This window comes from Selaginella moellendorffii, unplaced genomic scaffold, assembly GCF_000143415.4.
Source record: "Selaginella moellendorffii unplaced genomic scaffold, v1.0 SELMOscaffold_5, whole genome shotgun sequence".
Classification (NCBI taxonomy): domain Eukaryota; kingdom Viridiplantae; phylum Streptophyta; class Lycopodiopsida; order Selaginellales; family Selaginellaceae; genus Selaginella; species Selaginella moellendorffii.
Genome location: NW_003314266.1, coordinates 3,073,874 through 3,096,603, shown reverse-complemented (window position 1 = coordinate 3,096,603; position 22,730 = coordinate 3,073,874). Strand labels below are relative to the sequence as shown.

Below are 22,730 nucleotides of genomic sequence, written 5' to 3'. Positions count from 1 at the left end.
CTCCATGGCGCTCAGCCTGGGTGATGCTCTGCCGGGACGTGAGCTCCTGGTGCATCGAGGCGTGGAGCGGGGCGCCGAGACGAGCGCGAGCGCCACTCGATCTGTTTGGCGCTGCGAGGAGGCCACGGGGCACCAGCTCCTGGGCTTCGAGGATTTTGTTAGCGCCGCCCGCGCGGGCGCAGTCCATGATGCGAGCTGGAGGAGCTGCTGGAAGAGTTGGAGGAAATGGAGGAGGGAGTCGTGGGGAGGCGAGAGAGGAAGGGGATGGGGGATTGATTCAAGAGAAGAAGAATCGTGATGGTGATGATGTGATTTCTTTAAGCTCGCTCATCACTACCTGGAAAGAGGGTTGATTCTGCAAGAGCTCCTCGTCGTCTTCACCACCATTGCGATCGCTGTGGTAAGCAAGGCGGGATTGATCGGCTCCACGCTCGTCCTGCAACTCGCCGGGACGGGCTGCAGTGAAACCTGTCGAACGCGGCCTTGAGGTGCACCCATAGTTCTGCATCCATATTTTCACATTCGCTGTTTTCTGGTTGTGGTTCTTCCTTAGCATTCTTTGCTCGGACTTTGGCCTCACTTAACATAACTTGTATCGGAGCAATCCAATGAGATATGCTGTATAAATCACAAGGTCGTCTTTCGAAACATCTCTCTTTTTCGGCCAGTGATAGCTGTGGACTCAAACACAAGACGCACTTCCGAAACACACGAAGAGAAGAAATCAAACGACCTAGAATGGAGCTACACTGTGGCCAAACCAATTTAACATTGACAAAAGGTGGCGGTGCTCCTAACTTTAATAGAACTATCAATACGAAAATAAAAAACAGGGACCAGTTGAACTGGCATTTGATTTTTTCGGCCCATTCTCATCTATAAATGTTTTGAATCCAATTCCACCATAGTGGAAAAGAAATGCATCGCTTACTCTTGCTCCTGTCCTTGTCCTCCTCACAGGTCAGTGCTCTTTAGTGCTTCCTTTGTACTAATTGATGATAGCAGCAAGCGCCTCCGAGAGCTTTCTCCGTGACTTTGGCAGCACGGCGTCCACCGCCGCTACCTGAATCACATCGCTACCCCAAAGATCCCCACTTCGAGTTTGACATCATCAATGCCACCGAAGCTGGAACACCAGAGAGCGCAAAAGTTAGTAGCACCGGCAACGCCAACTTCACCCTTCGGTACCTTGTTCGCCATGGACGACAAAGTGACACTCCACCCCAGCTACAACTCGAGCGAGTCCGGCCGGGTCCAAGGAACTTACACCGTCGTCAGTAACTCGGGTACCTCGCCAGTCCTGTTTTACCAGATGGCTGTGGTGCTCCCCCGCGGGAAGCTCTGCTTCTTCGGTCACAGGCCTTTACTCCAAGCCCAGGCCGAGCTCTCAGTCTTTGCGTGTGGAGGACGCTTCAAGCACGGCAACGCTCTGGCTCGAGTCACAACCCGTTTATATCTCTCCATCTGGCCTCAACGAAGTCATGCTCTTCCAGGTCCCCACTTCTCTGCTTAGTCGTCACGATTAGTATAATACAAATTGCTCAGCACTTGCCTTGTAATCCATTTGCGTCTCACGTGAAAACGCCAGTCGCAGCTTGAGCGGCCGTTTGCACAGTACCCCCTGTAGCAAAAAAAAAAATCTCTGCTGTAAGTAGTACCTGCTCTGTTTCGTAAACATCAAGTAGTACGTACCCAGTCTGTTTCGTGAACAGGGAGAGGAATTGGCTGCTGGCCGGTCACGATTCAATCAACGACAGGATCTAGCACCAAACACTCGAGCTTTCTCCTGTTTAGAAACGAAAGAAACACAACAGTAAGACGTGCATGAGATGTGCAACGAAGGCATCACGTCGCTAACTGTTTGAAAGGAGAAGAGGTCAAAATGGATCTTACGCCTTACGAATGATGAACAGGTTTGTTCCAAACATGATTCGTCCAGATAATGCGTGTCGTCCTTCGGTGTGGTGGTGCGGATAATTGTTCTTGTCCCTGCGCAAACTAGAAATGGTGAGTGTGATGATCAATTAGCACAAAGGAAACATACCGGTACTTCTTTTTGCGATCTCGCAACGTTCTCCGAGGAAAGAGTGTTTCAACGGATCATACAAGCAGCCCCTTTTCAGTTGTGCATCGTCTTTTGACAGGAGGGACCCTCTAGTGCTTCAGCAATTCAGAGCCTCCACACAACGCTAGTAAGTTCTTCTCCCTCTTCAAAACGTAGCACCGCCTCTATGAAGATCTCTGCTCACTGTTTGGAGTCTTGTTCCTAGAGATAACTTCCACTCCTGTAGCAACGCAAGTATCAGAAGGATGGACGCTTGCAAGGAATGCCCGTACCCCGGATGCCTCTTCTGCCTGATGAAAGAGAATGTAGCTCCCTCCAAGCGTCGCTCCAGTATCGCACAGCTTTTCAAGCAGCTTCCCGAGCGAGACGAGCCCGGACAGGTGATGGCGATAAGTGGTCTCTGGAACGCAGCACTGCTCCGGCCGACCGATGGCGAGTTCATCGAGCTCGGAATTTTCGAGTGCATGGCGGCTCTCATTTTCAAAGGTATCCGGGACCGAAAATGGCTGGCCAGCGACCAAAACATATTCATCCCGTATTATGCCGCTCACATTATCGGCTCTTATACCATGATTGTCGAGGAATTCGCCATCAGAGCTGTGCAAGCCAAAGTTATTCCAGCTTTACTCGAGTTGCTCAAAGGAAAACTTACCTGGGTGGAACAGAGAGTTGCCTTGCGAGCGCTCGGCCATCTAGCAACATACGAGAGTACCTTCAGTTACATCCTCGACCGCAGAGAAATCTTGGACGTAGCGATGAAACTGGCAGCCGATGCTCTGGACATAGTCTACACACAATTCTACCGCTTTGTCGACCGGAGGCTCGAGTATCACCAGGACCTGCTCACCCGAGGACTCGGAGGCGTAGAGATGGAGTCGCGTAAAGCCGAGGAATGGGCGAGTCAGCTCCAGTGCTGGTCACTTCAGCTGATCAACTGCTTTGCTTTCCGGGAAGAGTACCTGGCCGTCGTCTGTGGCAACAAAGAGTTCCTTTGCAAGCTTCTCGGTATGTGGGGAGGCCTGGTGAACGAGAGCTCTCCAGCTGGAATCGGCCTCCTCCGGAGCATCTGCCGTGAAAGCTCTGGCCGAGTCGCTGTAGCTGACTGTCCTGGAGTTGTAAACGGACTTTGCAATGTGGCACGCTCGTCGGACGACTGGCAGTACATGGCTGTCGACTGCCTTGTCTGGCTGGTTCAAGACGTTGCTTCCAGAGACAAGGTGATTATTCTTCCCTTTTTTACCCTCCAATGCTTTCTCTGGCTGCGATTATGACGACACAGTTCTGATTCTGTTTCTTCTTTCCAGGTGCTTGACCAGGCAGCATGCGCGTTAGTGGACCTGACGGAGCTCTCGACAATGTCGGGAGACCAGAAAAAGCTCGGGGACTTGATTGCAACCACCCTGCTACGAAATCCTGCAGAACAGTCACAAGCTTCAGAAACAAGGCTGGCACTCAACGAAGTTGCAGCGGCTCAGCAGAGAATGAAACTCGAGAGAAACGAAGACAAAGACGACTTAAGGATACGAAAGGCTGCTGCGATGCTGTTGCGGCTCGAAGGCAACGCCAGATTTGCATCGGGAGATATACATGGTGCTGCGTGCAAGTATACCGAGGCGCTGGAACTCTGTCCCCTGAAAGCCAGGAAACAGAGAGCTTCCATCTACAGCAACCGTGCACAATGTCATCTCCTGTCTCAAAACAATCAAGCTGCTATAAGCGACTCTACCCGAGCTTTATGCCTCCAAAAAACGCACAGAGACAGTTTGTGGAGACGAGCTCAGGCATACGAGATGGAAGGACTTCCAAAAGAGAGCCTGCTGGACGGCATCATGTACATGATTGAGTGCTCGCAAAAAAAGAACAGGAAAAGCAACGTACCGGACTACATCGAGGCTCTCATAAAGAAACAAATGCGCGCGACTTGGCTCTTCAAAGAGGCATCCCAAAAGTGGGGAGCAATCGAGTATCGGTATCAAAACTGGAATGACAACCAAAGCTCTAGTCATGACGAGTCAGAATGGGAAACAGCTAGCGACGATTCATAACTTGCCCGACTAGACGAAGAGAGAAGGACTTCTTCTCTCCAAACTCCGCGAGATACATGTAAACAGTTTTGTTACTCGAGAAAAATATACAAAATTGGTAAGTATGCTAGCATATATACCTGTGAAGATTTCATGAAAAGCATACATGAAAACTTCTTCTCTCGGGAACTATTGTGTGTCATCTATGGTACATTACAGTCGCTATACATGCTCAGAGTTGTATATACACCTGTATAGCTTGTTCGGTCATTGAAAACAAGCCACATGTATGCTTACTTCAAAATACTGAAAGCTGGATTGTATGTTGCAAGCTGTTGCTGAAGTCCTTGTTCCTTTGGATTTGGAATCTAAGGCGGCTATTCTGTGGAGAAGCTCGAACCTGCAGAGAACGTCTTAGACTATGTCATTCAGTATGATAGTACCTGTCGCTTTAATTCTGCAAACTCGTTGGTATCAACAGATCCATCTGTGTTGGTGTCTAAAAGCCTCAGAAGTTCGGAGGTGTCACCTTTGTCTGCTCCAAGCTGTAAAAGTACATCGTGAAATTCTTCCTTGCTGATAATTCCATCGCTGTTTTTATCGAACATTCTAAAAACGTGATCGGCATTCGGTTCAGACACCGTATCACTTTGAAACCGGCACGCAGCAGTTTTAGCCGCTGCAAGCATAACGGCCTTGAAATTTTCAACCTGAAAAGAGCACCGTTAAATCGCTGAGAAAACAGAATAAAGACTCGACAAACCTGTCGGGGATCCGTAAGGCCTCCTTTGTATAGTGCGTGTGACGAACCTCCAGCGACAGCATGCGCGTGCATAGCCGAAGTTCGGATTTGAAGCTCCATAGGCAAACTCCATGGACCGTATTTTGTCAAGAAAACCGCCAAGTGCAAGCTCGAGTATCCATTTAGCTTCGGCTTTGCAATGTAGTCCTTCATTCTCCCTGGTACTTCTTTCCACATATTGGTGACAATCTTCTGAGCCCTGTAGCAAGCCGCAATGCCAGCTTCCTCTCCAGCACCAGTCTTCGGAAAAAGGATTACCCGAAGACCGAGTATGTCGTAAACTTGGTCGGGCCCCCGGCCATCTCTGAGCAGCTTCTTCATCGTGCTGAATCGACTCTTACGCCTGCCTGTCACCTTCACGGACTCTACCATGCCTTGAAGCACACTGTCAGCCTCTAAGGCAGCCTTCAGTTGCTTTATAGACTCCGCGATAATAGCTTCTCCGTCTCCCCAGTGGCTCTGGAGCCAGTCCTCGACGCACTGGTACGAATCGGGAAACAAAATCCGAAATGCCATGTCTTCCAGTTCCTGAGATAGAGTGCCAAGTCCCAGAGCGTGAGCCAGAGGAGCATAGAGTTGCATGTTTTCCAGAGCCGCCATCTGCTGGCGAAGCCTTGGAAGGCAGTCGACGTGCCGCATCTCGTCCAGGCGAGAAGCAAGCTCCACAACCATAGCCCGGATGTCGTGATAAGCAAGCGAAAAGTCACGAAGCATGTTGGCGTTTTCATCGTCCAGATTGTCTAGACAACAAGCGAGTTGATTCACCCGCAAGGAGTCGTCAAGAAGGTGGAAAGCCCCAGCACCAAGTTCTCGTTGCACATCAGTAAGAGATAGAACCTCTGTCTCCATAGCAACACGGAGAATGCCCGATGCAATAACTTCAGCATCCATCTGCGCGAGAAAAAACAAAACATACTGTAAAACTCCAACAGGAACTTTGCAAAGCCACGGCTTACATGAAGATCAGCGAGCGTGTAAGCGATGGCAAGCGCTCGGGAGAGTTGAAACCTTCCGTCTTTAGAGTATGGAGCGAGCTGTAACGCCGGTAATGCGACTTTCAGCGTGGATAAAAGCAGCTGGGAACCATTGCACTGCAAAATCTCCGGAGACAACCTCTCGGACAAGGTATCCCAAGCGGATAGAAGCTGGAACACTTGAGGAAGCTTGGCAGCGTCGATCGAAAACTCTTCCTCCTTAACTCGACTTCTCTCCGTAGTCTCTTTGTGATCACTCGAGGAGCACCACCTAGAAGCTCCTCCTCCTCCTCCTTTTTTAATACCGGGAAGTGGCTCCCTATCCGGACTAGTGGCACCACAATCTATCCCATCTTGCAAAAAAGCTCTAACGTGCCTCGATGCTCTAGCTCGCTTGCGAAAGTGATGCCCCCACGAGCATGATTGCTTGTACCCCACCAGAAACACTCCCTGGGAAAATTTGGTGCCGAGATGCTGGGATTTCTTCACTAGCCGCGAATGACACGAGAATCTAAGCTCGGGAAAGCTGTGCCCTGAGGAGGAAGTGCACAATGACATACTGCCCGCTTAAACCTGGATCACAGCGCAGGAACAGTGTTAATTCCTGCGCGTGTGGAAATTCCGTGGTGCCGTGGCGCATTTGCGCTGTACTATCTCCTAATCTACAGCACGAATCGATGGGAGCTTACCTCGATCATCCGCGCGCCTGGGAAATCGAGAGATCGCAGTCGCGGCGGTCCCCGCGCGCCCTAAAATCTCACTTAGAGAAGAAAGAATGCCCACCTGGATAGGCATTAAGCAGTACCTTGTGGCTGTCACTCAAACACGTGTACGATATTTTTCCTTTCGCGCGGGAATTCCTTTTTCGTACGGCAGTATCGTTGAACACGGGAGATATATTCCAAGGGTCAATCACAGCCTTTTGGCCAAATCAAGAAAGAAAGATTTTGATGGAAGGAATCACAGGAGGTACGAGCTATGATCTCTCCAAATCAAAACCATATCCCAGGTGAAAATAAAAGTTTTATTTCACGGAGTATTTTAATTTTACTTTGACTACCTTTTTATAAAGTTTAAAGCGAGAACCTTTCAAGGGGCAACGTCTTCTCCCTCGGAGAAATGGCCACGTCCGCCACCATAGCCACCGCCGTACCCGCCATGGCCACGGCCGCCACCGTACCCGCCACCGTACCCACCGCGGCCACCGCCATACCCGCCACCGTACCCTCCACGGCCACCACCGTACCCTCCGCGGCCGCCACCGTATCCACCACCGTAGCCTCCTCGCCCGCCTCCGTATCCCCCGCCATATCCTCCGCGACCGCCGTGGCCGCCACCGTATCCTCCTCGGCCTCCGCCATAGTATCCACCACCTTGAGGCTGGAACACCTCCTCTTCCTCCTCTTGATCACTCACATCGGGAGATTTCTTGGATGGCTGCTTCTCTTCCTCTGCCAGGGAGCGCATCGCAAGAACTCCATCAAGCGCGAGGAGGATAACCAAGAACAATGCGAGAACCGTGATACCACGCTTCATTGCTAAGATCAATGAATCGATAGATTGACGATGAAAAACCCAAGAACCAGGAAGCAAGTGACTAGGGAGAAAACTATGGAAGAACTCGGTGTGTGTGGAGGAAGAAGTTTGGGGTGGCAGTATTTATAGTGAGCATCGCAAACACGAGATAAGGTCGACCTCCTACCGCCACCAAACCTTTTAATTTGCAGGTCATTGAATGCGTGAAGACTTCGTGTCCGAAATATTTGCAATGGAGCGGCAAAAAGTTACAATGTGCTTCTGGAATCTGCAAATAACAAGAGTTTTATCATAGACTCTCTCGGTTCGAAGCAGAGGAGAGTCAATTTTTGCTGGCAGAAAGGCTGACGTTCACGTTTAAAGCTTGATCTTCTCGCCTGTTCAAAGCTCCGTAAGACAGCTGCTCTGCGAGATCGGTCAGGCCATTTAAGACTCAAATCTCTTACGTAGTACTGAAAAACGAACTTGATCTAAGCATTTAAACCAACCTTGTATAAACATGTTTATAAGTTATATTCTTAAACTCTAAAATGAGGTTCATTCCATAGTTACATTAATTTCTTTATCATCTAATAAACACCAACCGTGGACAACCTCTTTGTGAAGTGGTACACCATCAATATCTCTGCACTATTTTCCTGAAGCAGCCTGACCAGGGTTCCAAAACAAATTGTAATTGGAGGTAAATTTGCCCATTTGAGAGGGGAGCTTTCTGAGGAATCGTTAGCAGCCTACAGGTTGTAAATGCAGACTGACTGGACAGTGAGGCCGCAGCGGCAAACGCTTGCAGGAAGTTCCAACCAATTGTGATGCTTGAGGTGGAAAGCTACGGGCTGATTCAGAATTCCTGCGTTTATCACTACCAGATCACCGCCCTGAAGAGGCGAATCAGCAACGCGTTGTGAAGTTTAAGTCCCATAATCTGCAAACTGGCCGCTGCTTGCCCACGCTACCGGCTTCCACTCACGTCCACCTTCTTCCAGCTCCAGCAATACAATACCATATGGACCTGTTTCATTATTTTGGCACTGGCCAACCACCATCACCTTGGCGGAAGGGATCCGCCCTGAAGTAAGAGTATCCTTGTGGCAGTGGTAAGTCGTCCCAAGCTCCCTGGAAATGGCATTCCGGTCCATGTTTCAGAGCCAATATCACAAGCCTGCAACTTGCTATCCTGGAAGCTCCATGCCCAGTCAACATGCCACTATAGGCTGAAGAATTCCAGACTCTGGAGTTTGAGTGCCAAGTATAAACGGTTTGCTGATTGTGTGCAGAGCACGTGAATGCTGAACTCGTCCTGGTTGCCTCTCATTTCCAGCTTAATCTGATACACATCATTAGGTCACAGTGTAATCCAAGCTTAAGTAGGAGCCAGTGCGAGGATTGCAAACGGCCACCCGCAACAACCATGGCCGCTCCATGTAGCGTGACAATGGGGGCGTCAAGTCGGTCCAGCTTTATGAAAACAACAGAGCAGGCCAGAGCATGAGGCCATAAGAACGAAGTCCACGGGAACAACCTGTTTGAGACAGTTCCTTTGGATACCGGTGGTTCAAGATTGGAAGCCTAAATTCATTTATAACAAATTGGCTTTGCAGGACATGATGCAATAACAACATAACCAGCTAACAAGATCACAAACACCAGCAAGAGTATGTGGTGGTACAAAATGATGAATAGTTATTGGTGAAGTTTTTACCATTGGAATCGACCCAACAAGTACACTCTGATGCCACATAAAGTTTGGATGAGGGATCGTTGCCACATAAATATTAGAGGAGCCAAGAGGATAATGCTATTATCCAAGCTAATCAAAAAGAAATTTTAGTGCTGTTTTTATGGAAAGAATAATTTTAGAAAAATGACACTAGCTGGCTAGAGCACCTATAAAAAAACTTGAAGCAAGCTGAATAATACAGATTTATTTCATTGACAGTAAAATGCTTAAGCAAACAAAAAACTTAGTGAAACAATTATTCAACTATAATTTATGTATGTGAGTGCATGGAATATAGATATGGAATATGGAAATAGAATATAGAAATATGCATATCAATTTAATTGAGTGAATGGTCCAAATTGAAATCAATCTAATAGTTACTAAAATCCCATTATGCTAATATTAGTATATGGCATCGTAGCCATACATTTAAACCTCACATCATCCCCTCCTTTTAGAATGATGAAGACTATCAAAGTTCTCTCATAGATGGGCCAAGATTTGGAGGAATATCAAAAGGAGGCATTAATGAATTTATAAGTGGTGTCAGTTGTGTCTGATCCCTTTATACAAAGCATTTCAATTGTTACACATATATAATTTTTAGAGGATTGGCCTGGTGGACATCATATTGAACCTCATAAACTTATGGTCCAACTGGCTATAACACCCCATATAATCCTTTCTATTGAGTAAAAGGTCCTTTAGATAATTTATGTATTGTAAAATTGGGAAAATAGTCTAACACTAAATCATCCATTTTGTATTTCATAGGTGGATGATGCTGGCACTATTATTATCCCACTTGTATCTAACCTAGGTGTTCAGTAGATTTTGCTTAGACAAATAGAAAAATGCTCATCAAATATTGATCCCATGACTTAATATCAGTAGTTTGTAGCAATCACGAAGGTAAACCTAACTCCATTGGTAATATTAAATTATGACTATATAAAAATTTATATGGTGAAGCACCAATAAAACTCTGCACCCTTATGACATACGCATATAAAAAAGAAGGCAAATAACCATTCTAATCTGAATGCTAAAAGTTCACGTATTTTGCAATCATCCATTTAAATGTTCGAATGAACTATTCCACTAAACCATCTGATTGTGGATAATAAACACTCGTGAAAGTGTGATGTATCCCCAACCAAGATGTTAAAACATAAATACGTCAACCATAAATGTGGGACTATTATTCGAAAGAATTTACTTTGGACAAATGCTAAAACACTACTCAATTGAGGGGGAAGTATCTAACAGTAGTTGTAAACATGCTAGCAAGAGCACCAACTTCCACCTAGTGAGTTAAGTAGTTAGAAGCCATAATGAAATACTCATTGCCAACAATTAATTATGGAAAAGACCCATCAAATCAAATGCCACTAACTCAAATGGATGGGAAATTGTAATTGACTCCAATCATCTTTTTATAGCACAAGGGGGAGTATTATGAGTTTGGCACCAAATACAACTATGCACATACCGAATAACATCACATCACATTGTAAGGAACTAACTCCTTGAGGTGTCGTAGGCTAAAGGATCCCTGAAAGCACAACCGAAATGATAAAGAATTCATTGGATGGGACCGAGTTTGAGATTAATGTAAGCAATTAAAGAGAACGACTCAAAAGACGATCTATGGGGTTCAAATATAGAGGGAAAGGGCCTATGAACAAGAGTGCACCGAGTCTAGTCTAACCCGGGGAGGGGGATTGGGAGAGATTTGGGAATCTATAAATGGATGGTTAATACTTTATTATTCGTGTAGTGAGTAGCTGAACCCAAGTAGGACCAAGTAAGAGCTGGTACAATAGGTAGGAATCTTGGCGAGGGAATTTAGCTAAGGTTAAAGAAGTGTTAGTTGGATAAACGAGGTAAGTTGGCAAATTGGAAAGGAAACATTTGTAGCTTACACGCATCTCTAGTTAATAGAAAGACATGTGTAGTTTCTATAAGGAACCGACTCCCCGAGGTGTCGTAGGCTAAAGGATCCCCAAAAGCATGACCGAAATGACAAAGAGTTCATCGGATGGGACCGAGTCGAAGATCGAGTCCAAGACCGACTCTGGGACCAAGTTCAAGATAGAGTCCGGGATCGAGTCCGAGGCCGAATCGGAGACCAAGTTCGACACAGAGTCCAAGATCCAAATCAAGTCCAAGACCGAGTCTGAGGTCGAGTCCGAAGTCAAGTCCGAGATCGGGTCTGAGATCGAGTCTGAGATCGAGTCCAAGACCAAGTCCGAAGTCAGGTCCGAGATCGAGTCCGAGATCGAATCCAAGACTAAGTCCAAATACTAATACGGATCAAGGGGTGAAAGCCCAAAGCGTGTGTCTCCCAGGGGGGGGGGCTGTAGGGGGTTCCAAAAGTATAATAGGGATAGTGAGGTCCAGGAACTAGTCTTGAAGGAACTCTCCAGTGGTGCTTTTAAACTAACTTGAGGTTGAGATTGGGGCCGAGGGGCCTTGGGTGGGAGTGAGCATGGGCTTGGGTGGTGCTGGAGGGGCCACCCAGGGAAGTGCTCAAGAGCAGCTCCCACTCCCGAAAAGGGAAACTAACTGCGGTGCTCCCGGCTCATGTGGAGTGGTGCCCCACGTGAGTACCTTGTGGCTCATTGGTCCTTGCCCTTCCTAGGGGCTTAGGCCTTCCCTTCGGGATGGAAGTGGGGGGGTAGAGGTACCCATATTAGGCCATTAGGCCACGGTGTTTCGCCCCAATGTCTCGAAGCAAGTGTTGCACCCAAGGTTTGGGATTTAGAGGGTCCCATGATCAAGTCTTGTGGTACCAAGGGGTGTTAGGAACCTAGAGGCTTGGTATGCTTAGCTGCTTATGCCTGCGGGGAGTGTAACCGAACCTTAAGTCCAGTCTAACCCGGGGAGGGGGATTATGAGAGATTTGGGAATCCATGGATGGATGGCTAACGCTCTGTTGCTCATGCAGTGAGTAGTTGAAACCAAGTAGGACCAAGTAGGAGCTGGTACAATAGGTGGGAACCTTGGCGAGGGAACTTAACACAAGCCAAGGTAGTGTTGGTCGGATAGACGAGGTAAGCTAGCAAATTGGAAAGGAAAAATTTGTGGCTTACAGTTTCTCAGTCATACGACGATGTTCTATATGCCCACCTAGAACAAGAGAATCATAGTAAATATTGAAAAAGCGTGGAATAAAGATTAAAGGCACCATTAGTCATAAATGATCATGAGGATCCATTCCACAAAATAAAGAAGACTATCATAAAGGCAATATTGAGAATGTAAATGCTAAAATGGTAAATTATTAACGAGTGATGTAGGATTCTCAAACCCATCACTAAACCTTTGAATCTATAGCTCAATCTTTTAAGCTTTATGAACGTTATCAAGAAAAAGTAGATCTTGTTTTGCATCTTATAGACACTAAACATTAAGTACAGCAACAGTTGATAGTATAAAATCTTTATCTAAAACATTCACAGATGTTACAATAACAGGCTTGTTAAAAACATGATAAGAGAGTGAAGAAGGGAGAGGAGCTCGAGAAAGGGCATCAATATCAATCATAAAACTCATCGGGCAATGAACAATATCAAAATCATATATTTGAAACTTCAAAGCCCATTAAATAATATAATTACCGAAGTTTATCCACTTCAATAATGAAATAATTGCAGCATGATCACCTTTTAGTAATGTTCGAAAACCATGTAGATATGCATGAAGTTCCTTGAAGCCCCAAATTACTATTAAACACTCCTTCTTTGTCATGAAGTAGTTCATCTCCATTGGTTATAATGTATGATTAATATATGTAATAGGATGGTACTAACTAGGCACACTTAAGCTCTTTTATATCAGCACACCTTCAAGATTGATATTAAAAGCATTTACATGCAAAATGAAAAGTTAAGTGTAGTTAGGATATATCAAAATTAAAAAAGTCATCAATACCTCTTTGAGATCCATAAACACCCACTCACAATCTATATACCAAATAAAAGACAACATTGACAACTTTAGTAATGTTTACAACGGTGTAGTGCAAACAAAAAAATGATCAACAAAACGATCAAAATACTACACTTTGCCTAAAAAGTATTGCATATCATTTACATACTTTGGAGTAGAGAACTTTAAAATAACCACAAGTTTGTTAAAATCAATTTGCAAGCCCTTGCGAGAAATACAGTACCCAAGATAAACACGCATTTTGGACCTAAACACACATTTTGACTGCTTTAATTTTGAACAAACTTCCTATATTTGATTCAACACTTTATGAACATCATTAATGTGTTCCTCCCACATCCCTTCCAAGTGGATCAAGACATTATCGATGAAGTCAATAATCATTTTCAGCATGTCGCAAAGAACCTCATCCATCATTCGCTAAAAAGTTGTTAGAGTATTGTTCAAGCCAAATGGCATCACTAAAAACTCATACAAACCAAATAGTATACAAAAAGCAATTTTAGAAATATCTTTTTTCAACCAACTAAGAAAGCAAAATCTAACTTGGTGAACTAATAACTTCTCCCTAGACAATTTAAGAGATCAGCAATGTGAGGAATATGGTATACATCCGAGATCATCACTTCATTTAACAGATGATAGTTGATGTAGAAATAAATACTCCTATTAAGATTTGTTACAAGATAAGGTTCACATGTCTAAGGACTTCACAACTTTTAAATAACACTCTTTTCCAACATCTTCTTGATATTTACATATAAAATCTTAATCTCTTTAGTGATTGACAATGAATAGAAATCTTGATTGAGCAAGCACCCCCAGATGACATGTTGCAATCTTACTCCAAACAACAGGTTAAATTCAAAGAGATCGGCATACTCCTTTATAAGCTAGTCAACTACTACAATACAAAGACCATCAAATGGATTAGAAGAGGGAATAAAATAACAAGATGGAAACATAAGAAGAAATAATGAGGAGATAAAAGTGATAAAAACAAAGGTAGAAATAAAGGGACAGAAAGGAATGGAAGAAATATAAGATAAGAGGGAGAAGCTTCAAAATCACACTTGGCATGATTGTGTTGCAACCAATCTATACCAAGGATGAAGTCAAAAGTTTGACTTAACACCACCTGCAATGACTGCAGCTCAAACTTAAAATCTACACGCACAACTAGGTTTACCACATCTTATGCACATACATATGTACAACTATTGCTATATAAAATGAAAACTAGCTTTATTGCATGATGCAAATGTAGACAATAACATGTGGCAACAAGCAAAACAATAGAAGATAGACAAATAAACACTGGATGAACTGGTGTTAAGTGAACCCCCTATCAGGAGTGTTTATTTTCAATTGATTGAATGGACGACACAGCTTGGACCTGAACTTGGGATGGTGAAATTGTGCTCGTTGATGATACTCTAAAAGAAAAGATGGAGGGGTCACTAACTTATTTATGTAAGGACCTTCCGCTACTCACATGACTCTTTATTTCTTAGAAACATATTGGTGTCCAAATCTTCTACTGCAACAGCACTAATAGGATGTTGTTAATGCCAAAGTCTCCAACTAGGAAATGGAGATCGCCAATCCGAAAAACACCGACAATGTCAATAAGTGTGACTAACTTCATGACATGCTCAGTAGCGGACATCACAACCACAACCATGTCCTTGCCTTTATCCTTGAACTTAGTAGCAATAGCATCAACCTCCATTGGAACATGACCATTTTGTTGATGCTAAAGTCTCCACCTAGGAAATGGAAGTCATCAATCTAAAAAGTGCCGATAACACCAATAAGTGTGACTAGATTTATTATATGCCTAATAGTGAGCATCATAGCCACGACCACATCCTTGCCCTTTTCCATGAACTCAGGCAATAATAGCATCAACTTCCATGGGAATAGGACCATCTCTTATAGGAAGTGGAGCTAAAGGATGTGTAATGAAAAGTGGAAAATATAACATTTTATACTGTTATGCCAAACAAAAAATATTATTAAGGGTGGTTAGAGCAAGTGTATGTATAAGTCCTACAAAATCTTAACAAAGTATTGGCCACATCATTCCTAACTTAATCCACTTTAACATATTGGGCTTTGAATAAAGCAAGAGGCTTTGAAAACGTATGCTAAATTACATCACAAACTCAAATGGCCTTTGACAAAGACAATGCAATTGTTAGAAAGCATCATTATCCAAATGCGAGTTTGAAAATGTTTAAAAGACATGAGTGGCTACGCTCAAACTATTATACCATTGCAATGGTATCCTTTTGAAATACATGGGAAATTCACGCAAACACCAAACATCATCATAAGAATGATATGTAACAATTATTATGAAGTGATTGAACCAATAGTATACATCATCCCTAGGATCCCCATAAAAGAACTCTAGCTAGACTCAAGGATTAACAGCAACAATAGAAGGAGTTGTACCATGCATTGTGAATGTTACCATCAATTGAGTTTAATTGTTCAACTACAATCATAATATCTAATAATTGCACCAAATGCTACTCTAAAGTCAAAAAAGGAAGAGGTTAATGCTTTATTATGAAGATGAATAAAAAAGAAAGAGAAAAAGATAAAAAGTTGAAAAAAGCTATAAGAAAAAGGAGATTTAGACAATGCAAAAGCTAGATCTAAACCAAAATCCTAAATCCTAACACTCAGAAATAATCAAAGTTACCCCTCATTTTCAACAATGTGAGTATATAGAATATGGACATGGAATATAAAAATATACATGTCAATTAGACCAAAAACCTTAATTTATATACAGAAGTGAGTAGTCTGGATTAAAACCAATTTGAGGGCTCCACTATGCTAATATTAGTATTTGATATCGTTAACTATACACTTGGACCTCACATGTAAAAATAACATAATGAAAATTAATATTTAGAAAAAATAAGTAAAGCGCATGACCTCTATAGATAAAGATTTTCTTTATTGATCTTATTGTTTTATCTTGTTTGTCTTGTTTTTCCCTAAATAAACCATGCAAAGATGTTTACAAAGGTCATGCCGGCATATTTCAGTCTGCGGCTTGAAGCCTGCTCAAGGTGCCCAGCAAATGAGTGGGTTCAAGGACCACACACACAGCCCCCACAACCTCAATAGCTAGAAGTAAAATGCTATCATATGGACGTTTGACTGTTAGTCAGTGCATGAATGACTAATTCTATTTGATTGCTATGGATGACCGAACAATGAATGACTTGACTAGAAGCTGGTCTTGGGACAGAAAGAAAGCAATTATTCATTTGACTTAAACAGTCTACTTGACATCTACGTGAAAAAAGACACTTGTAGGTAGACTTGGACACTCACATCATCGGAGACCCAGACGGCCACAGCCTTGAGTCTTCAGCGCGACTTGATCCACAGGGACAGGCTCCTGATTTTCCGAAACGGTCGTGGAGCCTTCCACGACCGAAACCACGACGCTGTCGTCGGATTTATCCACCAGTAACTCGGAGGAGTCCTTGGAAGCAGCGCATTTCCTGCGCTCGACTGCGTTCACGAGCATACACGCCGGCAGATTCTTTAGCTTGGACAAGCTCCTGGCGACGTTGAGGTGGCGAGCTCCCCACGATTCCAGAAACCAGGCCGAAGAGATCCTGAGAAACTTTTGGAGCTCACACATATTAAGAGGAGTGGAGATTGGAAACTTACCCAATGCATAGGTGAGAGCTCGTGACAATGGACTCGCCAAGCGGGAATTTTGCGAGAGAGACTACGTCGAAGATAGCGGGAAGTTTATCATCCTATAGTGGAGTGCAGAACAGGAGTCTGGAGGAAGATCTTGTGTCTTTGAGCCTATTGTGAAAAACATTATAATAAATGCATGTTGCTTTCCATAAGAAAATAATATTGACAACCATCGTTGATTGCGAATGGTAAGAAATCCATGGTGACTTGCTACAGCACATCCCTACAAGAATAAACAACACAAAGTTTAGTCAAGGTCCTTACAGCTTCAAACTTTGGTTCATGGATCACATGTCTGCAACACCTCTGGCATGTAAATATATAGGTTTCAGAAGCTAAATCCCATGATCTTCTTAGAATCTCATCCTTGACTTATTCTGGAAATGCTGAATAAAGTTCCCGACAAATGCACTCTACTGGTTTTTCCCACACTTGTGTTGGATCAAAAAAGTTCTCCCATCCTTCCTATTGTGACTCGTGCCAAAACTGTTTGATTTTTCCACTACAAGCTTCAACCTTGCCAAACTTTGTGATCTCTGTTGATGTAGTCAAGACTACAGTACAGAAACTTTCTGTTCTAAAGAGGAGCCTCAAATGGTCGGTCCCCAATTCCTAGATTGGAGTATCAATTTTCTAGAGGATGGAATATGTAAATCTCTGGGGTACTAGTATTTGTCAATAGCAAAATTTGCAAGAAGAATTGAGAAATTGACAACACAATATAAAAGAATCTAGATCATTTTATTTTGAAGAGAATGTTTAGTTTTTGTGATCAGTCTAAAACTTTGTAACTTAAGAAATTAGCCATATATGTAAATTGGCTTGTTTGTTGCTGATGAGGCAATTTTTTTATAAAAAAAATGGAAAGAAAAATAAAGAATTCTCCCATAAAGTTGCAGTAGAAGCACTCTAAATGAAACTCATATATTTTTTATGTAGGATGTTAGAATAAGAATAATTTGCTATGCATTGCATATAGCAATGCTTGATAGTAGTGTTATTTTTATTTATTAATTCAATTGATCAAATAAAGTTTATAATTATAAGCATGTTTGTAATTTGTAAACACAAGATTAATCTTATTGCATATCATGGTAGAAAAAAAAGAGAATATACTAGAAATGGTTTAAGAAAGTTTATAAATTATAAACATGTTTATAAATTATAAATATAAGATTAATATAAATGAATAACAACCATTAGATGGTAAAATATTCTAGAATATCTAAGCATATTTTAAATATATTCACTACCATCTCAGTTTGCTTAACCAAACAAAAAATGCAATTGAGTAAGTTGGCCAAGGGTAACTTTCAATTGTCAATTTTATGAAATTCCACAAGGACTTCAAAGAAGAATTTGAATGGTCTTCTTGCCACATGGATCAGGCTCACAATCATTATGAGCTTTTGGATTAGCCACAATTTCTATCACTATAGTAATTTGCCTTAACCTCACTCCCACTCACTCACTTTTCTTGAGTTCCAGCTTCTGAAATTCCTCCAAGCGCCTCAGAAATATGGCAAGAGGCATTGTTACTGTGGCATTTTGAAGAAGGCCAACACTAATCCCTCTCATGCCATGGGATTTGCTGGCTGCTCGAGGGCCGATAGATGACGTGAAATACGTCCTCAACCTAAGCTGTGTTTCACAGCAAGCAATGGCGGAGGTGACATGCAAATTCTGCAGCTAGTTTCTACCGGGAGTTTGTGACTGCTGCATCTGTATGTGGCCATAGTGTGTCTTAGGCATGGTCGTATACCCGTGGATCCACGCCCAGGTAGATATTATATCTAACTGCTTCAAAGGTTCTTTGTGCGAGCCATTGCTGGAAGGTTTTGGCCATCTAGGAGTAATCATCCAAGGGATTTTCCAAGAGTTTCAAGATCCCATGACTGGAGCACCAAGAGACAGTTCTTCCTGGCCAAAGTCATCACTGTTACTTTGTATGCTTCAGCACCAGGACTGAACACATCCTGGTGGGAACAGATTGAGGAAATGCAATATCAATTTCTCATGACAGAGTTGAACTTGCACATGGGAGATGTCTTACCCCATCCTCCTTATTGAATCCGGCCTTGGCATGGAAACGTCTTGTCATATATGTCAAAACACAAAACTTTCCATGCGGGCCATCTACGATTCCATTAGCCTAATGTATGAGAGAGGAGGTCGATGGTGGTCGGATCTAAGGAAATGGAGACAGCTAGGCCTTGGGTCTTATGGGAGTCCGATTGCAATGCATGGTATGTCCGTTTTACTGCTATGATGCGATCCATGACCCCGGATTGCCAAGGGTTGGTGGAGTGCATGACATAACCGAGGCATTTGTATTGGTCTACTATCTGTAGCTTGGTTCCTCGATAAAAGCAGTCTTTTGCCAATGGCCGGCTCACATATGCTTCTATCCCCTACAATCAGCACTACCATGACCATCAGGAGATTGCACAGAGAGTTTCCTTGCTGTTAAGTGTCATTGACTAAAACCAAAAGACACTAATACCCTTCAAATTGAATGAGAACTCCAAAGAGGAAACTGTGTCCTCATTTAATCAATAGGAACATTTATAAACTATAAACATAAGACCTATTAATGGTGTTTAATAGTGGAATATTTTAATATATTCAAGAATATTCTACACAACTAAGAAAATCAATGGTTGTGTATGTAGTTAGGAAAATAATTCCTAATCTTAATAAATTGCTATGTGTTGCAACGCTTAGTTTGCTAAATAATAGTTTCATTTTATTACTTATTAATCCAAGTGATCAAATAAAATTTAATTTAAGAAAATTTATAAATGATAAACATATTTATAAATTATAAGTACAAAATTAATCTAAATGAATAACAATCGTTAGATGGTAAAATATCCTAGAATATCCAAGCATATTTTAGGTATCCACTACCATCCTAAGTTTGCTTAACCAAACCAAAAATAATAATAATAAAATCTGGAACAAAACAAAGAACATTCTTAAAGCCAATAAAATACAATCCCCTTTTATCAGCAAGGGATAAGTAAGACAGGTCTCCAAGCAACCTCTAGTCCATGGAAACATGCAAAACACGACATAGGTTATAGATTAGATTATACCTATTTACATATTTCTTTAGTGTTGTTACTTCTAGGATGTCTACAGTAAATCTGCGTTCTTGTAGCCTCACAACTCATCAACCTCAATAGCTAGAAATATTCATCAGGCTGGTAGGGTGTATGTTTAACAAAGGATTAACGCTTGAAAGCCAGTAAAACCTTTAATCAATGTTAATTCTATTTGATTGCTATGCACACCTCAATGGACTAGAAGTTGGTCTTGGGTCCGGAGACAGAAAGAAAGCAATTTCCACAATGATCCTCTTCTAAACAGTCTTGACTTGGAATAAAAGACCTTGCTTAGTGACATCTACGTAAAAAAAGATACTTGTAGGTAGACTCTTTGCGAGTGGACTCTCACATCATCAGAGACCCAGACGGGCACAGCCTTTTAATTTCAACCATAAACTTCCCGCTATCTTCGGCCGAGTCTCTCGCAAAATTTCGCGACTTGGCGAGTCCATTGTCACGAGCTCTCACCTCCGCGTTCGAGAAAGTCCACTCCTTTGTATCTTCAATATGTGTGAGCTCCGAAAGTTTATCAGGATCTCCTCGGCCTGGTTTCTGGAATCGTGGGGAGCTCGCCTCAACAGAGGTCTCGTCGCCAGGAGCTCGTCCAAGCTAAAGAATCCGCCGGCGTGTATGCTCGTGAACGCGGTCGAGCGATACGACGATAAGATGAGTGAGTCGGATCACAGGAAATGCGCTGCTTCCAAGGACTCCTCCGAGTTACCAGTGGATAAATCCGACGACAGCGTCGTGGTTTCGGTCGTGGAAGGCGTTTCAGAAAATCAGGAGCCTGTCCCTGTAAATCAAGGCGCGCCGGAGACTCTGCCTTCTTCTGATCAAGCAAGCGTAAGTTCTCAAAAGTTTTAAAGAACTTGCCTCGACACTGATGTTTCCAGCTTCCAAATGGTGTTGCTCAGATCAGTACTCTAGCAGCGGGGCCGACGAGGAGAGCGAGGAGAAGCCCACCACCACCACCACCACCACCAGGAAGAGGCCCCAATTGATCGAGATCCCGTTTCTTCCATCTGCTCGGCATGTCTCTTTTCTTTGCTTCATTGGTAGATGATCCTGAGAGAGGGACCTCGCTTTCCTTATGAATACAAAACGATTCAAGTTCGCTTTCCATTTTTCCCTGTGCTTTGCTGTCTGTAGGCCTCGAAACAAACGCATTGAATTGCATTAAATGGCTTTGGCAGCCTTCTTGAATTGCGAGAAAGAAAATGGTACGAGAGATATACCTCGACTGTTGCAGCCGCCTCCCCGTTATTCGAGCCACTAGGACGTTGTAGCCAGAGTCTTTATCTTTTGCTTCTGTACAGCCCATCTGTTTTGAAGCAGCATCATCGCCGCCCAAGTTCCATACGAAACCTTCTCCTTGATCATCAGCATCAGTGCTGCCGCGAGAACGGTCTTCATTATCTGCGCATGCAATCCTTTGTAGAAGCCCAAAGCTCCTTCGCGTTTCCAGATGAGACGGCACGCCTGTGCCATTCCACGGGGAGGCTTTTCTGGAGCCTCACCACCGTTTAGAAGAGCTTTGACTGCGTCCGTGTCGTTTTCAGCTGCCTGAACCATGATCTTACACCTGTAGATACAAGTGTTAAGTTTCAACTGTCAAGTTTCAAAGCAAAAGCTAATCAAACCTTATCGCAGGATACGTGATAATCGTTGCCGCTGTTTTTGACAACGCACCGAGTAGGAACGCAGAGAAAGCTGAGATAACAAGCGGAGACGAATCCGAATTCTCTGCTCGGGACTTTCTGTGCCGCTTCACCAGTAGTCCTTTCAGCTGCTCAAACACCGTATACTGCACGCAACAGAATTGTTGGCGACAACGCGATTATGTAAAACCTTGCAAACCTGTATGGCAGGATTTGAGACAAGTACGAGCGAAGCACTTAATCCATCGAAGGCATCCTTCCAATTGCCACCAGTCAAAGTCTTCCACAAACTCTTCGACTTGCCGAAAGTGCTTGTTTGCATTTTGGCTGACGCCGAGTCTAGTGGCTAGTGAAAGAGACTTATCAGCTCAGCAAGCACGATCATCAAAACTTTCAAAAAGAAGAGAGCGAACTCACACCTGTATGGCGATCGCAGTACAAGTGCCAGCAGCTGCTGCGACCAGAAGATTGGCCGTAGTGCCGAGATACTTTGCTTTGCTACGTCTCAAGTAGAGCTGCTTGAAGTAGCTGTAGGCATAAAAATAAATGAATTGCGAAATCACTGACTGGAGATTCTTTGTACCCAGGCCCTGATACAGAGACAGTATCCGATTCGATGCAATAGCCTCGCGCATAACATCGAGTAAAGACCTGGGAATTTTGCAAAAAAAAAGATATCAGTACCAATGGAATGGAATAACGTGCTCCAAACAGAAACGACGAAAATCATCCTAGGAATGATGCAATGCAAACGATCATAGCAATGCGATCGTGATCCTAGACAGGAAAAAGCGAGGAACTCACCCGTATTTGCGAGAATCTCCCTCCCGGACCTCGGCTTGATACTTCGTCTTGCAAGTGTCGAGTGGATACAAGATCGTTGTGCTGAGAAGCCCGCCCACAGCTCCCGACGTCGCCTCCGTCAGAGCCTTGAAGTCCAGCGCCATGATCGCAGCTTCGATCGATCGCTCGCTCGCCCGAAATCCCCTGCCTAGCTGCTAGACACGCGCGCGATCTCTTCGCCCTATAATGCCCTAAAATCCTCCACGCGATCACACAACACGTTTCTCCTTCCCACAAGACCAGCACGCACACTTTCCACAAGGCGACGCCAATCCGACGGTCTAAAGATAGAAGGCCACAACGGAA

The 22,730-nt window shown here is 43.6% G+C and overlaps 4 protein-coding genes and 1 long non-coding RNA gene across 9 annotated transcripts; 2 read left to right on the top strand and 3 right to left on the bottom strand.

Annotated features, from left to right (window-relative positions):
• Positions 1 to 1,552: 1,552 nt before the first annotated feature.
• Positions 1,553 to 2,881, bottom strand: LOC112344597. Its single transcript, XR_002991760.1, has 6 exons — positions 2,718 to 2,881; positions 2,338 to 2,662; positions 2,045 to 2,285; positions 1,894 to 1,989; positions 1,693 to 1,786; positions 1,553 to 1,621 (listed from the first exon to the last, which is right to left on the bottom strand). It is a non-coding gene; the product is annotated as an uncharacterized LOC112344597 (long non-coding RNA).
• Positions 2,293 to 4,146, top strand: LOC9659375. Its single transcript, XM_002965275.2, has 2 exons — positions 2,293 to 3,282; positions 3,370 to 4,146. Exons 1-2 carry the CDS (start codon positions 2,311 to 2,313, stop codon positions 4,108 to 4,110), a joined length of 1,713 nt encoding a protein of 570 aa, XP_002965321.1. The 5' UTR covers positions 2,293 to 2,310; the 3' UTR covers positions 4,111 to 4,146.
• Positions 3,976 to 6,647, bottom strand: LOC9659374 (probable GTP diphosphokinase CRSH1, chloroplastic). 2 transcript variants are annotated; one of them, XR_002991759.1, is made up of 8 exons: positions 6,555 to 6,647; positions 5,848 to 6,438; positions 4,853 to 5,782; positions 4,533 to 4,799; positions 4,387 to 4,489; positions 4,230 to 4,339; positions 4,112 to 4,153; positions 3,976 to 4,043 (listed from the first exon to the last, which is right to left on the bottom strand). XR_002991759.1 is itself a non-coding variant. In XM_002964918.2 (6 exons), the coding sequence occupies exons 2-5, from the start codon at positions 6,421 to 6,423 to the stop codon at positions 4,388 to 4,390; spliced, it is 1,875 nt and encodes a 624-aa protein (XP_002964964.2). In that variant the 5' UTR covers positions 6,424 to 6,438; positions 6,555 to 6,647; the 3' UTR covers positions 4,164 to 4,339; position 4,387. The 2 variants fall into 2 exon arrangements, 1 of the variants encoding a protein (XP_002964964.2); XM_002964918.2 differs by lacking the exons at positions 3,976 to 4,043; positions 4,112 to 4,153 and having other exon boundaries at positions 4,164 to 4,339.
• Positions 6,648 to 20,158: 13,511 nt separating this feature from the next.
• On the bottom strand, positions 20,159 to 22,713 carry LOC9660525 (peroxisomal adenine nucleotide carrier 1). Of its 2 annotated transcripts, XM_024669642.1 has the most exons (6): positions 22,386 to 22,713; positions 22,001 to 22,232; positions 21,781 to 21,927; positions 21,564 to 21,727; positions 21,159 to 21,505; positions 20,159 to 21,066 (listed from the first exon to the last, which is right to left on the bottom strand). In XM_024669642.1, the coding sequence occupies exons 1-5, from the start codon at positions 22,526 to 22,528 to the stop codon at positions 21,196 to 21,198; spliced, it is 996 nt and encodes a 331-aa protein (XP_024525410.1). In that variant the 5' UTR covers positions 22,529 to 22,713; the 3' UTR covers positions 20,159 to 21,066; positions 21,159 to 21,195. The 2 variants fall into 2 exon arrangements, with proteins under 2 accessions (XP_024525410.1, XP_002964962.1); XM_002964916.2 differs by lacking the exon at positions 20,159 to 21,066 and having other exon boundaries at positions 21,078 to 21,505.
• Positions 20,408 to 21,043, top strand: LOC9659373. 3 transcript variants are annotated; one of them, XM_024669643.1, is made up of 2 exons: positions 20,408 to 20,766; positions 20,843 to 21,043. In XM_024669643.1, exons 1-2 carry the CDS (start codon positions 20,431 to 20,433, stop codon positions 20,984 to 20,986), a joined length of 480 nt encoding a protein of 159 aa, XP_024525411.1. In that variant the 5' UTR covers positions 20,408 to 20,430; the 3' UTR covers positions 20,987 to 21,043. The 3 variants fall into 3 exon arrangements, with proteins under 3 accessions (XP_024525411.1, XP_024525412.1, XP_002965320.1); XM_024669644.1 differs by having other exon boundaries at positions 20,838 to 21,043; XM_002965274.2 differs by having other exon boundaries at positions 20,817 to 21,043.
• Positions 22,714 to 22,730: the final 17 nt, after the last annotated feature.

Excerpts from the sequence above, each read along its gene's own strand:
- LOC9660525 (XM_024669642.1), bottom strand. The coding sequence starts at position 22,528 with ATGGCGCTGGACTTCAAGGCTCTGACGGAGGCGACGTCGGGAGCTGTG. Across the intron at positions 21,928-22,000 it reads GTACTGCGATCGCCATACAG|CCACTAGACTCGGCGTCAGC; the intron begins GTGTGAGTTCGC and ends CTCTTTCACTAG. Across the intron at positions 21,728-21,780 it reads TCTCAAATCCTGCCATACAG|TATACGGTGTTTGAGCAGCT; the intron begins GTTTGCAAGGTT and ends TGTTGCGTGCAG.
- LOC9659375 (XM_002965275.2), top strand. The coding sequence starts at position 2,311 with ATGGACGCTTGCAAGGAATGCCCGTACCCCGGATGCCTCTTCTGCCTG. Across the intron at positions 3,283-3,369 it reads ACGTTGCTTCCAGAGACAAG|GTGCTTGACCAGGCAGCATG; the intron begins GTGATTATTCTT and ends TCTTCTTTCCAG.
- LOC9659373 (XM_024669643.1), top strand. The coding sequence starts at position 20,431 with ATGTGTGAGCTCCGAAAGTTTATCAGGATCTCCTCGGCCTGGTTTCTG. Across the intron at positions 20,767-20,842 it reads CTTCTTCTGATCAAGCAAGC|TACTCTAGCAGCGGGGCCGA; the intron begins GTAAGTTCTCAA and ends TGCTCAGATCAG.
- LOC9659374 (XM_002964918.2), bottom strand. The coding sequence starts at position 6,423 with ATGTCATTGTGCACTTCCTCCTCAGGGCACAGCTTTCCCGAGCTTAGA. Across the intron at positions 5,783-5,847 it reads ACACGCTCGCTGATCTTCAT|ATGGATGCTGAAGTTATTGC; the intron begins GTAAGCCGTGGC and ends TTTCTCGCGCAG. Across the intron at positions 4,490-4,532 it reads TTGCAGAATTAAAGCGACAG|GTTCGAGCTTCTCCACAGAA; the intron begins GTACTATCATAC and ends CGTTCTCTGCAG.